Source organism: Mesoplodon bidens (assembly GCF_964165515.1).
Source record: "Mesoplodon bidens genome assembly, chromosome: 10".
Taxonomy (NCBI): Eukaryota; Metazoa; Chordata; class Mammalia; order Artiodactyla; family Ziphiidae; genus Mesoplodon; species Mesoplodon bidens.
Genome location: NC_138172.1, coordinates 40,513,726 through 40,532,439, shown reverse-complemented (window position 1 = coordinate 40,532,439; position 18,714 = coordinate 40,513,726). Strand labels below are relative to the sequence as shown.

General features: G+C 38.4%; 1 protein-coding gene across 1 annotated transcript in view; it reads right to left on the bottom strand.

Moving 5' to 3' along the window:
* The window catches only part of SMARCC1 (SWI/SNF related BAF chromatin remodeling complex subunit C1), a 179,421-nt gene that overhangs the window by 53,840 nt on the left and 106,867 nt on the right, over positions 1-18,714 (bottom strand). The window contains exons 20-21 of the mRNA XM_081247501.1: positions 16,720-16,978; positions 15,330-15,491 (exon numbers count right to left, since the gene is read on the bottom strand). Coding sequence (XP_081103627.1) covers positions 15,330-15,491; positions 16,720-16,978 — 421 coding nt within the window. The remainder of the gene's footprint in view (positions 1-15,329; positions 15,492-16,719; positions 16,979-18,714) is intronic.

The following is an 18,714-nucleotide window of genomic DNA, read 5'->3' as shown; positions in this document are numbered from 1 at the left end:
TTAGAAGGTTGAGAATCTTTCCCTACAAATATATGGCCTGACCCATGTCTGCAGAGTTAATGAAAGAAGATACTAGAATAAATAAAATGAAATTCCCAACTTAAATAAGAAGCATATAACATAAACTAGTGAGCCACATGCCAAAGACAAAAAGAAAGAGAAAGTAAAAAAAAAAAAATCCTCTTACCAGGTAATTAATGCCTTGTCAGCCAGGGGAAAATACCAACATCACAGTTTACAATTAGCTCTTTATGCTGTAGAACGGGTTGGTAAACATTTTCTGTAAAGGGTGAGATAGTAACTCTTTTCAGCTTTGCAGGCCCCGCAGTCTTAGTTGTATCTACTCAACTCTGCCATAGTAGCACAAAATCAGCCACAAAAGCCGCTTGGAAGTGAATGGGTGTGGCTGTGTTCCAATAAAACTTCATGGACACTGAAATCTAAATGTCATATAATTTTTGCATATCACAAAATACTATTCTTTTGGTTTTATCCAAACATTAAAAAATGTAAAATCCATTCTCATATTGTGGGCTAAATAAAAATAGCTGGCAACTTGGATTTGGCCCAAGAACCAAAATTTGCTAACTCCTGCTCTAGAAAAATAGGATGAGTTCTGGATACAGACTAAGTACGAATCCTGTCCCCACAATTTACCAGCTCAAGTGACCCTGGGCAAGCTCCTTAGTTGACAGCGGCTTCAGTTTGCTTATGTACAAAAGGAGAATTATTATTATTTCCCTCACAAGGGTAGTGCTAAGGATTAAATTAATTATTTCATGTAAAATGCAATAACTGTCCGGCTCATAGTGAGTGCTCAATGACAATTATTAATATTATCAGAAAGTTCAGTTGGCTGGACCCAGGCCCTATCTCTCTATTAACATGAGCCCTTTCCGTGGCCTTTGGCACAGCTTCAGGGAAAACAAAGGGCTCTCATTCTTCCCTGGACTGCCAAAGATCCTTCCCAATCTGGTTTGTTATCTGACTTACCCTCCCCATGTGATCTTTTCTGTAAAGGACCAGTTAGTTTTATAAAATGACCTGCCCATGTCCCATTCTCTTAAAATGTTACTAATGGGTCAGCGATAGCTGACCAATCTGATCGACAAGGGGTCAGCAAACGATGGCTGCTTTTGTAAATAAAAATTTATCACAACACAGCCGAGCTCATTTATTTAAGTATTGTCTATGGATGCTTTTGCACCACAAAGGCAGAATTGAGTAGTTGCGACAGAGGCTGTGTGGTCTGCAAAAGCCTAAAGTTTTTACCATTTGGCCCTTTATAGAAAAAGTCTGCTAACCTCTGTGATAGAAAATTCATGCTAATATGATAGTCCTGCTTATGAACAAAGATACTCTGAAGACACTGTCGGACTCTCAAGGTCTCAACTTTAATGTTGGAAATTGAGGGACACTGGTGGTGAGACGCGAGGGTGGCCTCATATGATCCCTGCCTCAAGGTTTTCATGTCCTTGTATGAACCCCTTCTCTTGAGTGTGAGTAGCATCTGTGATTTGTTTCTAGCCACAACAGAATACAGCAAAGGTGACAGGATGTTAGTTTATATAAGACCCTGTGCTGTTACTTGCTCTGGAGACTCTCCTTGCTGGCTTGATGAAGTAAGCTGCCATGCTGGGGAAGCCTAAATGGCAAAGAACCCTGGGTGGCCCTAGGACCTAAGGGAGGCTTCCAACTGACAGCCAGCAAGAAATTGAGGCTTTCCATTCTACAACTGGAAGTAAATGAATTCTGAGAACAGGAGTGACCTTGGAGGTGGATTCTTCAACAGATGAGATTGAAGTCCAGCCACCCTGATTGTAGCCTTTTGAGATCCTAAGCAGAGGACAAGTTAGGCTGTACATAGACTTCTGACTCACAGAAACTATGAGATAATAAATATATCTTGTTTTAAGCCACTAATTTTGTGGTAATTTGTTATGCAGCAATAGATAACTACTGTACCTCCTAAACTTTTGAAGGAACCTCAACCAAGGGTGAGAAGCAAATTATCTAGCATCCATGATAACAATGTCTTCAGAGACTACAAATAGAAAATGGTCTCATCCACCAGACTATTTGGTTTCCAGTCACCAACCCTTTCTCCTAGCTTCTGCAATGCAGTGCGCTTTTCAGTCTAGTAATAATATGGTTCGCAAAACCAAAATGAGGAAAGAGAGAGAGAAACCATTCCCCAAAGAGTCGAGGGAGGGCTTCCCTGGTGGCGCAGTGGTTGAGAGTCCACCTGCCGATGCAGCAGAAACAGGTTCGTGCCCCGGTCTGGGAAGATCCCACATGCCGCGGAGCGGCTGGGCCTGTGAGCCATGGCCGCTGAGCCTGCGAGTCCGGAGCCTGTGCACCGTAACGAGAGAGGCCACAGCAGTGAGAGGCCCGCGTACCGCAAAAAAAAAAAAAAAAAAAAAAAAGTTGAGGGAACTGGAGAAGTTAACTTTGAGGAGAGAATTAAATGCTTGCAAAATACCTGCCTTTAATAAAGTATGTTATGAATAAGTAATGATGCTTTTTAGAAAGAATTACGATTTGGTGAGAATACTCTCCATTTCCTACACATCATCTGTAAACTGCCAGCAGTTACTTCCTAAAACAGACAGAACCACGTTACTTCTACTCTCTGGCATCTTCCTCAAAGTCTACAAGGTAAAAGCCCTTCAAAATCAGCCCCAAACCTACAAAGCTGCCCTTGGCCACAGTACCTGCTCCCCACAGACTTCTTTGTACTATTTTCAGAATATGCCACCTATGTTCATTCCTTCTACCTTTTTCATTATTGTTTAAAAGGTCACGTCCTTGGTGCAGCTTTCCCTAACTGACCCAAGCATAAATAATCATGTTTCCTCCACATGTGCCTCTACCTATAACTGTATTTCTTTTTTATAATGATATCCCCTCCCCCACCATAAATATTCTTCAAGGACAGGGTGATTAATTCAGTGATTCACGAAGTGTGGTCTAGGTACCCTGGGGGTTCCCAAGGTCAAAACTATTTTCATAGCAACACAAAGATGTTACTTGCCTTTTCACTCTCATCTCGCACAAATGTGCCGTATGGCTTTCCAGAGGCTGCATGATGAAGTCAGCTATAGAAATGTGCACCTATGTATTATTTTTTAAAAGTTTCCTAGTACCAATTTTTAAACTTTAAAAAAAAAATAAATTTATTTATTTATTTGTTTGTTTTTTTTATTTTTGGCTGTGTTAGGTCTTCGTTGCTGTGCACACGGGCTTTCCCTAGTTGCAGTGAGCGGGGGCTACTCTTCGTTGCAGTGAGCATGCTTCTCACTGTGGTGGCTTCTCCTGTTGCGGAGCACGGGTTCTAGGCACGCGGGCTTCAGTAGCTGTGGCTCAAAGGCTCTAGAGCGCAGCCTCAGTAGTTGTGGCGCACGGGCTTGGCTCCTCCACGTCATGTGGGATCCTCCTGGGCCAGGGATGGAACCCATGTGCCCTGCACTGGCAGGCAGATTCTTAACCACTGTGTCACCTGGGAAGCCCTCCCACTATCAACTTTTAATATAGTAAATGTCAACAGATATAATCCAAATAAACTGAAGAAGCATTCTGGGTTCCTTGATATTTTTTAAAAGTCAAAGAAGTCCTGAGACCAAAACATTTTAGAAATGTGCGTCCAATAATTTTTGTCTTCCCAGGGAAGGAGAGAATGGTAGGAACTCATTCGACACTTCTGGGAGACTAACCATGTCATTCCCTGTATTAAAATTTAAACGTTCCATAAAGCTGGCAATATACGGTCTAACCAGGCTCGCGAGCCTTGTATCAAACTCTCTATAACCTAGCTCCAACCTACGTCTGTAAGCTGCTCTCTTTCTACATCCTTATTTGAACTTTGTATTGTGGCCAACCTGGTTTACTTCCTGCCATTTGAACAACCTTCCACTTCCATCTCTGTGCCTTTGTTCACATCGTTCTACAGAATTGAATACTGTACTTGTTCCAATCAGGCTCAGTGACATTCTAAACCTCTTTTTTCAACATTCAGCTCAAATCCTACTTTCTTTGTGAAGTCTTCTTTAGCCTAAAATTACACGTCCCACTGTGTTCATTCTTACAGCACTTCCTATCTACAGTCCTCCTTGAACAATTAATACTGTATACTTCATTCTATCTCCAATCCTCCAACACTGAATTATTTTTCCATGTATATGTAGCTCATCACAAAAAACAGCCCCAATTATTAGAGGGTATTTCGTGTGTCTTACATAACTGCCCCACACCAAGAGCGCTATATCAAGTAACTGATAATAGTTATACCTGATTTGACCCCCCCCCAAAAAAAGGTCACCAAAGGCAGACAATTGTATTACATAAGGAAAGCCAATTTCTTCCTAAAAATTCTTATCCTACCATCTAATAAATATGGTTCATTAGGCAAGTCACTTAAATCCTAACTAGTCCTTAGAGGTTCAATGTCCTATTGTGAGCTGCTCAGAAGTCTGAATTTCTATTTCAATGCTTCTTGAAATAGATCTGAAAGAGCCCTTCAAATAAAACAGTGACAAAGAGAAGAGAGAAGCCCACTCCACATGACGTAGTCAAAGATCAAATACTGATCCACTTTTTCCTGAGGTTCACTAGCCTAGCATGTTTTCACATATTGGTGTTTTAGAACTGCCTGATTTTAAAGATGTTATGGGAATCCTCAGGGTGAGAAGAATGAGGCTATTAAATGCTGTGAATAGTATCTGAGGCAAGAATTGTAACAATCACTTCTGGGCTTTATGTTCCTAGAAAGTGACCTTTTCAACATTATTATTATCAGGATGCTCTTCTTAATCTCCTGATGGACTCCAGACTAGTTCTTAACCTTCTCAAAACTAGGAGTAATGAGTTGGGTTCTTCTACACAGAGCTGTGACAAATTATTCAAGATACACTCCTTGGAGTCCTGTATTCCATAAGGTGTTAATCCACTCACTGATATAGAAGAATCTTCTCTGAACGTTCTATTTGTGATTCAATTTCCTTAAAAGCATAGTCAGTTATAAGGAAAAAGTATCAATGAACTTAATCTTTCAAAATCCTCTAAACCAGAATTAAGATACAGACAGTAAATCTACTCAGTAGCAAAAATAAATAAATAAAATAAAACCAATACTTGAGGCTAGGAAATACAAGTGGAGGGTACAATAATAAGTATCTGACAGACTCTTGACAGGTTCTTAAATACACATATACAGTCCACCTCTCTAGGGGAAAGGGCTGATGACCTAAAAGGGGCTGAGAGTCATTCTGTTATGATATTTATTTAGGAAAATGTTCTTATTCTTAGGAGACACATGCTGAATTATTTAGGGGATACAAAGAATCATGATGCCTACAACTTACTTTGAAATAATTCACCAAAATAATAATAAACTAAAACTTGTCTATTAGATTCCTAGACAGATAAAAATGGCACACTCGACCCTAACTGGTAGGGATACGAGAGTCCACTGTGCTATCCTATCAACATTTCCGTATGTTTGGCTACAAGTAAACAGGTTATCAGAAAGGCTATTTTGTTTAGTCTCTAGGTCAAATTAAAAAAAAAATTAATGAAGCTCTTTAATGAAAGGCTTAGTGATAAAATAAAAATCTTTAATATTCAAACATATTACGTACGTTATCTGAAAAATAAATCAAATTTAACAATTCCTAGATGGGGTCTATTCTCAACCTACTAGAATAAAACTTAAAAACATAGGTCAGACCCTGACACTCTTCTCCTCAAACCCCTCATTTGGCTCCACCTCAGAGTAAACATTAAAATGTTACAATGGCCCACAAGGCCCCTCATAATCTCCCTTGACCTCCTCTACCCTGCAATTCAGCTACCTGCCCATGATTCTCCTTGCTATTCCTCAGCTACGCCAGGCGGCTCCTGTCCAGCGGCCTGTATACTGGCTGCTCCCAATGCTTGGAACCCTCTGACCTTAGATGTCTACACAGTTCCCCCTTCCTTGCCTTCCACTTACATCTTTGCTCAAATGCCACTTTCTTGGTGAGACGTTCATTCCCTGACCATTTAAAACTGCAATTCCCCACACTTCACTCTTATTGACAGGTCCCTGCTCTATTTTCACCATGCCATTTACCAGCCAACACACTCTTTCTACATATTTACATTTAATTTATACATTCTAACTTTTACATATTAGATGCCTGTCTATCTTCCACCTATAAAATATAAAGTCCACAAGGGCAGGAATTTTGGTTGGCTTTACCAGTACCCTAGCACCCAGAACACAATGAGACGCCATGATAACACAACATATTTACAGTCTTATTTATCTCGGAGTTAAAAGGGGAAAAAAAGTTTAGCTTAAAACTGATATCCCACGGGTTCGTGCCCCGGTCCAGCAAGATCCCACATGCCGCGGAGCGGCTAGGCTCGTGAGCCATGGCTGCTAAACCTGCGCGTCCGGAGCCTGTGCTCCGCAACGGGAGAGGCCACAACAGTGAGAGGCCCGCATACCGCAAAAACAACAACAACAACAACAACTGATATCCCATCTAAGAATGGTTATGTGGTATGGGCTCATACACTGAATTTTGCTGTGAGTTTCTCAGCACTTAATCTTGTATAGATGAAACATCCACAGTCACTCTTGCCTGTCTCCTTATGCAGAGCCTCGGTTTTCGGGAGGGCCGGGTCTTTTCCTATTGCATTTGCCATAGTATATAACGTAATACATACAATGGAGTTATTAGACCTTTAATGATCCTTGTTCAATGAATGAAAAATACACAAACATTCCTACATATTTTACTTCTGGCAGTATGCTACAGGGAAGAGAGGTTGAGCTTTGGGGTCAGAGACATTTAGGTTCAAATTTTACTCCATTCTTAACAAGCATGCCAATGTAACCTGCCAACACCTTAGTTTCCTTGCTTCTACTTAATAACAATGTCACTTTCTCCAAAGGGTTGTCCTGAAAAGAACCTTAAATGACGAAACAGAAAACCCCTATATAATGTATGACAAACATGGGTACTGAGAAAGAAATGTTGGTTTCCGATGACTTCTAAGCAATGTTTAAAGCTTCTCTTAATTTCTTTGGTCTTAACTTCTCTCACCTTCCCCTATAACTGAAAGCAAATAAAATCTCATAATATTTTTAGGTTAAATAAAAAAGGTCTCAAATATCAGTATTATTTTTTCTATTCCTCGAATGGTCTCTAGTCAAACAAAAACCATACAAACTTCGAGAAATCAGTAGATACTAATCAATGATTACAGTGTTAAAAGACGCTAAAGAAACTCCTGGGACTTCCCTGGTGGTGCAGTGGTTAAGAATCCGCCTGCCAACGCAGGGGACATGGGTTCGAGCCCTGGTCCGGGAAGATCCCACATGCCGTGGAGCAACTAAGCTGAGCACCATTAACTATGGAGCCTGCACTCTAGAGCCTGCAAGCCACAACTACTGAGCCCACATGTTGCAACTACTGAAGCCCGCGCACCTAGAGCCCATGCTCCACAACAAGAGAAGCCACTGCAATGAGAAGCCCACGCACCGCAACGAAGAGTATAGCACCCACTTGCCGCAACTAGAGAAAGCCCATGCACAGCAATGAAGACCCAATGCAGCCAAAAATTAAAAAAAAAAAAAAAAAAAAAGGCAGCACCAGCATTAGAAAACAATTTATTAAAAAAAGAAAAGAAACTCCTGGGGCTTCCCTGGTGGCGCAGTGGTTGAGAAACTGCCTGCTAATGCAGGGGACACGGGTTCGAGCCCTGGGCTGGGAGGATCCCACATGCCGCGGAGCAACTAGGCCCGTGAGCCACAACTACTGAGCCTGCGCGTCTGGAGCCTGTGCTCCGCAACAAGAGAGACCACGATAGTGAGAGGCCCGCACACTGCGATGAAGAGTGGCCCCCGCTTGCCACAACTAGAGAAAGCTCTCGCACAGAAACGAAGACCCAACACAGCAAAAATAAATTAATTAATAAACTCCTACCCCCAACATCTTAAAAAAAAAAAGAAACTCCTTTTGACAACACTTACTTCCCTAAATAATTTCCATGAGAAGCCTCCTAATAAATGAAAAATAAGGTGTTTCAGACCTAGTGTTCACCTATCTTAACTTTTATTTCACCAAATACTTCCCCCCAAATCCACAATAAAAAGTTAGATAGACTAATGAGAGAAATCCAGTCTTGTATTTCGTAAGGAAACTTACTTATTTTTTCCCATATTATCATTTTACCATCATTAATACATAAAAGTTACTAGTGTAACTGTAAATTAAGTATCACAATAAAAAGTATGATTAATCTACCACCCAGGCACAATATTACCTTGATAAGGAAACCTACATCATTCTATCTCAAATCTGTGTACTATGTAATAAGGCACTATTTTGTTACATAAAGTATAAGTTTAAATGTAAATTTGATACTTCCTTTCTTTGAACTCTGAACTTGTAATGTGGTTCAGAAAGACAGGAGATATACTATTGACTCCCCACCACAACTTTGCTGAGCCAGTTCTACAGGGAGCACCATTTGTTGTTTCCTAATTTATTCTATTAGTCTCAGGCCAATATAAATCACTTTAACTGTAATAGGCCAGCATTAGTTATAGAATTCTGTCTACAACTCATTTAGAAATATTCATATTAGCCTGGTACTTTCCTTAACCCTTATTAAATGGTAAAAGGACCCAAATTCTATTGCTGCAACTAGTGAGTATACACTGCACTTCAGAAAGGTTACCTGATAGGCTACCTCCAGGTCCTACGAATGAAGTTTAGTGTTCATGCCATTCAAAGAATCACCCTTTGTAGTCTCCAGTGCTTCCTGCAGCAGTCTGATCCAAGCTTTACAAATCATACATTCACTAATGAATCAGGAAAATCTAGCCCCACAGGACTAAGGTTGCTAGATTTTCTTTTTTCTTTTTTTTTTTTTGGTCCTCTTTTAAATCCCACTAAACTAGAAATGGCCAACTTCACAACCTGTTTCTTAACCACTAATCCTTTATGGTATCATCTACCAAAATTTTAAAACAGATTTACAGTAAAACCATGTCCCAGATTTTGCAGAGTACAGAAACTTCTTTGAATCAAATAAGAAGGCTTTGCCAACCCTTTTCAATTCCATGACCACAGGGAACCAAAAGACCCTACAAATGAACCAAAAACACACACAAAAAAAGTTGAGGAAAGTAAGACCTTTCCCAGGCATTCAATAGACCCAGGTTTTCCTGGCGTGAGCTGGGCACTGCCTCATGGTGCAGAATCAACAAAGAGCAACAGAGATGTGGCTTGGTTTGCTAATTTCAGTCTCCATCTAAGAGAAAGGAAAATAAGTGAGTTTTCAAACTAAGAAATACTGTGGATACTGTAAATTACTTTTTAACTCAAAGTCTTGGTACTCTGGATTAGTAACCAATATCAAGAACAGTTAGGTCAATAATTTGTTCTGAAGACTAGAGAGCTTTGATTAATCTGACAATCTGTTTCCATTATCTGCAAAATGAAACTGCTAGATTGACACTTTCAAGAAAGTAGAGAAAACAACAGGGGTAGGCCCTATGCAAACTCATGGAAACCCTAAGATTTTAGGCCAGAAGAGACCTTACTGGTACCTACTCAAACCACCTAGAAGAGAGCACCAGGAGTTCAGATGGTATCATCTGTGGCATATTGGCTGACAATTTAAATTTTTACTTCATATTATCTTTATCCTATAAGAATAAATGAAAAAGACAAAATCACTGCAGCTGAAGCATAGGTTGTATAAATTTCATACAACTGATACAAAGTCAGAACTATTAGGCAAGATGACAGCAATAAATCTTTAGCTTGAATTATTCTTCAGAAATTGTTTCATGATGAATGAAAAAAATTAATGAACAACATAAAAAACGTTGGAAATACACTACTGATAATTGTATATAAAACAGTATTTTTACTGTATTTTAATGTGAAAATTACCCTCTTATATAGGAACACTTCTCGTTTGAGAAGTCAAGTACTGCTTATGAAGCTACTTTATTAAAATTCTACTCCTCTTCAAGATCAATTAAACAAAAACAGATAGAAGTCCTTACTAGCAAAAATATCATTTGTCCAATATCACAGACTGGCATAACTAAATGACACTTTATAGAGAGTATCTAACCATCTCTTTCTTATTACAGATGAGAGAACTCAGAGGTAATGAACTCAGAGCTTTTCCATGAAAACACAGCAACTAAAAGACAGCTGGAGTGGTATGTTGACATCAGATAAAACAGACTTTGAAACAAAAAATGTTACAAGAGAAAAAGAAAGATATTATATAATGATAAAAGGGTCAACCCATCAAAAAGATATAACAATTATAAACATACATGCAACTAACAACAGAGTCTCAAAATATATGAAGCAAAACCAGACAGAATTGAAGAAAGGAATACAGTCCACCCACAATAGTTGGAGATTTCAAGACATTTCAAAAAGGATGGAACAACTAGGAAAAAAGATAAAGAAGCAGACAACGTGAACAACACTATAAACCAGCCACACCAAACATACATAGAAGATACCATTCAATGATAGCAAAATACAAAATATTTTCACCAGGACAGACAATATGTTAAGCAACAAAACAAGTCTCAATAAAATTTTAAAAATAGAAATCACACAAATTATCTTCTGTGAATAAAATGGAATGAAACTAGAAATTAATAACAGAAGGAAATCTAAAAAATTCACAAATTGGTACAAGTAAACAACATGCTGTTTTATTTTTTTAAGAAACTATTTTCTATCAACCTCTTTCCATTTTAAGAGTTTGTGGAAGAATAGCTTAAGACCACTGAGTGGTTTAAAAAACATACTCTTAAACAACCAATGGGTCAAAGAAGAAATCACCAGGGAAACTGCAAAATATTTTGAGAAGAACGAAAACAAAAACAAAACATATGAAAACTTATGGAATGCAGCAAAAAGAGAGATATTTATATAGCTATGAAAGTCTACATTATCTACATTAATAAAGAAGAAAGATCTCAAATCAATATCCCATCTTCCAACTTAAGGCACTATTAAAAGAAGAGCAAACTTAACCAAAAGCAAGAGAAGGAAGGAAATAATAAAGATCAGAGTGATGATAAATTAAGAGAATAGAAAAACAATACAGAGAACCACTGAAATCAAAAGTTGGTTCTTTGAAAAGATTAAATTGACAAGCCTTTTTCTAGACTGATGAAGGAAAAAAAACTGGACCAAATTACTATTATCAGGAATGAAAATGGAAACACTACCAACCTCACAGAAATAAAAAGGAATACAGGGCCTTCCCTGGTGGTGCAGTGATTAAGAATCCAACTGCCAATGCAGGGGACACTGGTTCAAGCCCTGGTTCAGGAAGATCCCACATGCGGAAGAGCAACTAAGCCTGTGCGCCACAACTACTGAGCCTGCGCTCTAGAGCCTGCAAGCCACAATTACTGAGCCCGCACACCACAACTACTGAAGCCTGCATGCCTAGAGCCCGTGCTCTGTAACAAGAGAAGCCACTGCAATGAGAAGCCCACGCACTGCAACGAAAAGTAGCCCCCGCTCACTACAACTAGAGAAAGCCCACGTGCAGCAACGCAAACCCAACACAGCCAAAAATAAATAAATAATTAAAAAAATTTTAAAGGAATATAAAAACATTATGAACTTTAAAAAAACCCAGCTTTACCAAGATATAATTCATACACCATATGATCAACCCATTAAAATGAGTACAATTCAATGAATTTTAGTATCTTCCCAGATATGTACAACAATCACCACAGTAAATTTCAGGACATTTTCATCATCTCAAAGAGAAACCCCATACCCTTTAGCTATCATCCCCCTTTACCCCTGTTCCTCCCAACCCTAAGCAATCATTAATATACTTTCTGTTTCTATAGATTTACCTATTCAGGACATTTGATATAATTGGAATTACATACTATATTGTCTCTTTTTACTGGCTTCTTTCACCTACCAAAATGTTTACAAGGTTCCTCCATGATGTGGCATATGTTAACACTTGTTCCATTTTATGGTCAAATAATATTCCATTGTATACCACATTTTGCTTATCCATACAGTTGATGGATATCTGAGTTGTTTCTACTTAGGGTTTTATGATTTTTTGTGTGTGTGGTGAACAAATTTGATAATCTACAAATTCCTAGAAAAACACAAACTACCAAAACTGTTTCAAGAAGAAAAAGAATACACTTTCTATAGCAAGTAAACAGATTTTCTATCAGTAGTCAAAAAACATTTTAAATACAGCCACTAAAGAAAACAGTATGGTGGTTCCTCAGAAAACTAAAAATAGAATTACCATATGATCCAGCAATCCCACTCCTGGGCATATATCCAGAGAAAACCGTAATTTGAAAAGACACATGCACCCCAACGTTCACTGCATCACTATTTACAACAGCCAAGACATGAAAACAACTTAAATGTCCACTGACAGATGAATGGATAAAGAAGATGTGATACATATATACAATGAAATACTACTCAGCTGTAAAAAAAGAATGAAGTAATGCCGTTTGCAGCAACATGGATGGACCTAGAGATTATCACACTAAGTGAAGTAAGTCAGAAAATGACAAATACCATATGATATCACTTATATGTGGAATCTAAAATATGAACAAATGAACTTTATCTATAAAACCAACAGATTCATGGACACAGGGAACACACCTGTGGTTGCCAAGGGGGAGGGAATTGGGGGAGGGATGGAGTGGGAGGTTGGGGTTAGCAGGTGTAAGCTATTATATACAGAATGGATAAACAACAGGGTCCTAGTGTATAGCACAGAGAACTACATTCAATATCCTGTGATACACCATAATGGAAAAGAATATTAAAAAATTAATATATGTATAATGGAATCACTTTGCTATACAGCAGAAAATAACACAACATTGTAAATCAACTATACTTCAATTTAAAAAAACATTAAAAAGAGCATAGGACTTGAAGGATTCACATACAAGTTCTACCAAACATTTAAAGAAGAACAAACACCAATACTTCTTTAACTCTTCCAAAAGTTAGAACAATTTCTAAAGCATTCTTAGAAGTTAGTATTACCCTGATACCAAAACCAGACAAAGATATCACAAGAAATAAAAAGTACTAACCAATATCCCTTATGACTATAGATGCAAAAATCTTTAACATAATACTAGCAAACCTAATCTAATAGAATATTAAATGGATTAGTCACATTGATCAAGTGGGATTTATCTCAGAAATGCAAAGGTGGTTCAACAGGTGAGACTCAATTAATATGTAACACATAAATATTTACTTATGGAATAAAGTAAAAATACCACACAATCATCTCAATTGATACATTAAAAGCAGCTGATGAGAACTTCCCTGGTGGTCCACTGGTTAAGACTCTGCGCTTCCACTGCAAGGGGCACGGGTTCCATCCCTGGTCAGGGAACTAAGATCCTGCATACCGTGCGTGCAGCAAAAACAAAACAAAACAAACAAAAAAACCCCAGCAGCTGATGAAATCCAACATCCTTTCATGATAAAAACACTCAACAAAACAGAAACAGAAGGGAACTTTCTAAAGTTGATAAAAGGCATCTATGAAAATCGAACATATAACATCATACTAATGATAAAATGCTAAAAGCTTTCCCCCTAAGATCAGAAAAACAATTTCATTTACAACATTCAAAAGAATAAAATACAAAGGAAAAGATTTAACAAAGGAAATACAAGACTAAAAACTTCAAAACACTGCTTAAAGAAATTAAAGACCTAAAATAAATGGAAAGACATCTGATATTCATTGCTTGAAAGACTTAACACTGTTGAGATGGCAATACTCCCCAGACTGAATGCAAATAAAAATCACAATAAGATACCACTTCACACACACCTAGGCTGGGTATTTTTTTTAAAAAGGGAAGGGGAAAACAAGTGTTGGCAAGGATGTGGAGAAATCAGAACCTTCATATATTCCTAGTGGAAACAAAATGGTAAAACCACTGTGAAAACAGCTGGATAGTTCCTCAAAAAGTTAAATAAAGAATTACCACATGATCCAGTAGTTCCACTCCTACATACCCAAGAAGCAGAAAATCACCAAGTAACCTGTACATGAATGTTCATAACAGCATTATTCAAAAGAATGAAAAAGCGGAAACAATACAAATATTCATGAACTGATTAATAGATTAGTAAAATGTGGTATATCCACCCAAGTATATTATTCAGCATAGTACTGAATTACACTATACCGTGGATGAACTTTGAAAACACTATGCTACCTGAAAGAAGTCAGACACAAAAGGCCACAATAGTATGATTTCATTTATAGGAAATATCCAGAATAGGCAAATCCATAGAGACAGAAAGCAGAGTAATGGTCAACAGAGCTAAGGAGAGAAAAAATGGGAAGTGACTGCTTAATTGGTATGGGGTTTTTCTTTTGGGGTGACAAAAATGTTCTGGAATTAGATAGTGGTGATGAATGAACAATACTGTGAATTTACTAGAAGCCACTGGATTACATACATTTAAGTGATTAAAATGAAGAATTTTACATGAATTTTATTTCAATTTAAAAATCACCCAAAACAACAGTAAACTTAAACCTACTCAGCAACATATAAATTAAAATAACCACAAAAGTCCTTTCTGAATTCTTATGTCTATATGCTCAAAACCTAGATCTAAAAACAGGCATCAGACACCTCACAACTGTGATATTATTAACAGTTATGAGGGGACTTCCCTGGTGGCACAGTGGTTAAGAATCCGTCTGCCAATGCAGGGGACATGGGTTCGATCCCTGGTCGGAGAAAAGGTCACATGCCGTGGAGCAACTAAGCCCGTGCACCACAACTACTGAGCCTGCATTCTAGAGCCTGCAAGGCACAACTACTGAGCCCACGCACCACAACTACTGAGGCCTGCATGCTCTAGGGCCCGCGTGCTGCAACTACTGAAGCCCGCGCACCTAGAGCCCATGCTCCGCAACAAGAGAAGCCACAGCAATGAGAAGCCTGCACGCCACAATGAAGAGTAGCCTCCACTCGCCGCAACAAGAGGAAAGCCTGCACGCAGTAACAAAGACCCAACACAGCCAAAAATAAAACAAAAACGGTTATCAGACAATTTAAAAAATTCTATCATAAAAGGAAGAGATAAAAAAATTATACATTAATTTTTTATGATGCAAGTTTCTATTGATCATTGTACTCACTCTTAAGTGCAAGCAGACCCAATTATTCTAGCAAGCTGACAGGAAAATACCAACACCTATTATCCCTGTCCTTGGGGGCAGCAATGACTCACCAAGCTTCTCTGGCTCATCTGGCCCTGTGCCTGCAATGCAGCTGCTCTCCAAACCATAGGTGGGATCCACTTTCCCAGAGGCTCGTGCTGCTTCTTGTACTTTTTTGACGTGAGCTTCCACCAATTCCAGTGGTACCTCCTCCCGGACTCGAGAAAACTCTTCTGTTTAAGAATAAAAATGGAACAGTGATCTGGTTTTGCATAAATATTTGCTTCAATGTAAACTAGGTAATCTGACACAACATTAGTGTATCATGTGTAACCTAGTGACCTTTCTGGAGACTCGATCTGATCTACCCCAGCAAATCAAGAGGGCCAAAGGAGATAAACATGTACAGTAATGAAATTCTATGACTCTTAAGTTTTACCTTACATGTCACAGTGTCTTACTATATAAACAGGAGATCTTTAAATTTCTATTAGTAACAATCAAAACTGCTATCCAGGGGCTTCCCTGGTGGTCCAGTGGCTAAGATTCCACGCTTCCACTGCAGGGGGCCTTGGTTCAATCCCTGGTCGGGGAACTAAGATCCCGCATGCCACAAGGTGCGGCCAAAACTAAATAAATATTTTAAAAATAATAAAAAAGAATAAAAAATTGCTGCCTAAATTTCATCTAACTCTGCTGGCCAGATTTTAATCAAGACAACAATAAGGATAAAACAACCAGAAATTCAAGAAAGAGTTCTATGGTATGAGAAAATTCTAATTAGAATTATTGTAATCCAAGAATGTTAAATGACTCCTTTTTGCCAATTATAGAAAATTCTGAATGAATCACAAAACATACCATTAAAAACCTGTTTTGTCCCTCTAATTTTTTTTTTTTTAAGAAGATGTTGGGAGTAGGACTTTATTAGTTTATTTATTTATTTTTGCTGTGTTGGGTCTTCGTTTCTGTGCGAGGGCTTTCTCTAGTTGTGGCAAGCAGGGGCCACTCTTCATCGCGGTGCGCGGGCCTCTCACTATCGAGGCCTCTCTTGTTGCAGAGCACAGGCTCCAGACGCGCAGGCTCAGTAGTTGTGGCTCACGGGCCTAGTTGCTTCGCGGCATGTGGGATCCTCCCAGACCAGGGCTCGAACCCGTGTACCCTGCATTAGCAGGCAGATTCTCAACCACTGCGCCACCAGGGAAGCCCTAAATTCTTAATAAATGCTCTTAGTTTGAAAATTATTACATTTTAAGTGTTTTAGTTTAAAATATTATAATACTTCAAATACAACATGGTATCTTCAAGGGGTAATATCTGATTTTTTTTTGTTATTTACATAACTGAAATGAATATAACAGCCAATAATACTTAAATCTGAGATAAAATTAGCATGAAAGGAAGTATTAAACCATTATCTGAAATTGTTACTCTGGTGAGATGGCTTAAGAAAGTTCATACCCAAAGCCGCTCTGGCTGCAGCAGATGCCACACGAGGATCCACCACAGATGCCAAAAAAGCAACAGTGCTCATGACTGGGTTTCCTGACTGACTGAAGGGGACAGGCTGGTAGGCCAGGGGCCCCAGGGAAGCATCAGAATTCTCAAGGTATGGGTCCTCAATGGGAAGCCTCAAAAAGTGGAGGATGCATTCATCCTGCGTGCGACTTCCAACGTGTTCTGACACTTTGTTCCAATCATCCTTATACATCTCCAAAGCCTATAATGGAAAAAAACAGGAGCTTTAATATCAGGTAACAAGGAAGTATTTAATGACATCAGAAGCCTGTGACTGTTCTTTAGATAGACTTTAAAAACAATAACGAAAATGGTTATACTGTTCATAAGAAAATAGGTAGCTATGATTGCTTTCATTATTATATTAAATTCTCAATTAGTCAAGAAAAATAAATAAAAGGTATGCATATTACAAAGGAAGAACAATTGGTTTTTATTAATACACACATGATTGTTTATATAGGAAATACTACAGAATCTACAAAAAAAGGTATTAAACTAAAAAGTTCAGCAAGGTCACCAGTTAAAACGATAATAGAAAAACTCAATTATATTTCTATATATACTAGCAATGAAAATTTTTTAACTGGAAAAAAGTATTTAAAATAGCACAAAAATGAAATACTTAGGAAAAAATATAATGAAGAATGTGTAAGACCAATATGCTGGAAAAAATAAAACATGCTGAGAAATCAAAGACCTAAATAAATGAAGAGATATGCTGTGTTCATTCATTAGAAGTCTCAATATGGTTAAGATGTCAAATCTCTCCAAACTGAACTACAGATTCAACGCAATCCCATTCAAACATTTTTTTGTTAAAAATTCCGAAACTGATGCTAAAATTCATAGAGTACACACATTTCTAGTTTAAAATTTTTTAACTTTTCAGAGAAAATGCTGAAAAACTCCAACAAAAACAGTAAAAGCAGTCTCCAAGGGGGAGGGAGATAGAAGAATATGAAGGAAGCCACAAATAGGTTGTGCTGAGAAAGTCAAGGAATGAATTGGGTAAAAGAATCTCTTGGGGAGCTACTGTAGCTACCAAAGTTACTACTCTCACATGGTTCTATCTACAGCCATGACTTGCCACCAGGGGCAATTGTGTCTCCTTAGGGACATTTGGCAGTGGCTGGAGACATTCTGGGTTGACACAATTGGAGAGGTGCTACTGGCATCTAGTGGGTAGAGGCCGTGGATGCTGTTAAAAATTCTACAGTGCACATAAGAGACCCCACAACAAAAAAGCTATCTGGTCCAAAATGTTAACAGTGGCGTGGCTAAAAACCCTACTGTAGAGCCTGATTTGCTAATACTGTGTTAAGGTGAGTTCACCATGATGAAGGTTCTCTCCATGTTTATTGCCTCAGTGAATTCTTTTTAAATATTTTACTTTAATTTTATTTTTTGGCCATGCCATGAGGCATGCGGGATCTTAGTTCCTTGAACAGGGATCGAACCCACACCCCCTGCACTGGAAGTATGGGGTCTTAACAATTGGACTGCCAGGGAAGTCCCACCACCTCAGTGAATTCTTAAATCTGGACTCCAACTGTTGCTCCAGGCTTTCTTTCTCACTGGAGTGGTACAGGACTCCTCAAAAACCCAAGCCAGCAAATCACCTTACTCACTAAATCCCTTGAAAAAGAAGGCTAATTCTGGGTATCCTGTGGACAGTCTGTGGCTTTGGGTAGTTCTAAAAGGAATTACTTTAGAAAAAAGACCCAGATTGTAACAAAAAACAAAAATCAATCTATCTCATTAGGGTCCCTGGGGCCAGAAACATATAACTGAGACTGTCGTAAATTTCTGATTATGGGTAGAGATTTTCTTGACATGTTCTAGCGTAACCTTTTCAAACAAACTTATTTCTAAAAGTTTCTTTCTTTATTCATTTTCCTTCAGCCAGAGAAAAATAAGAAAGTTCAGGAAGGTTTT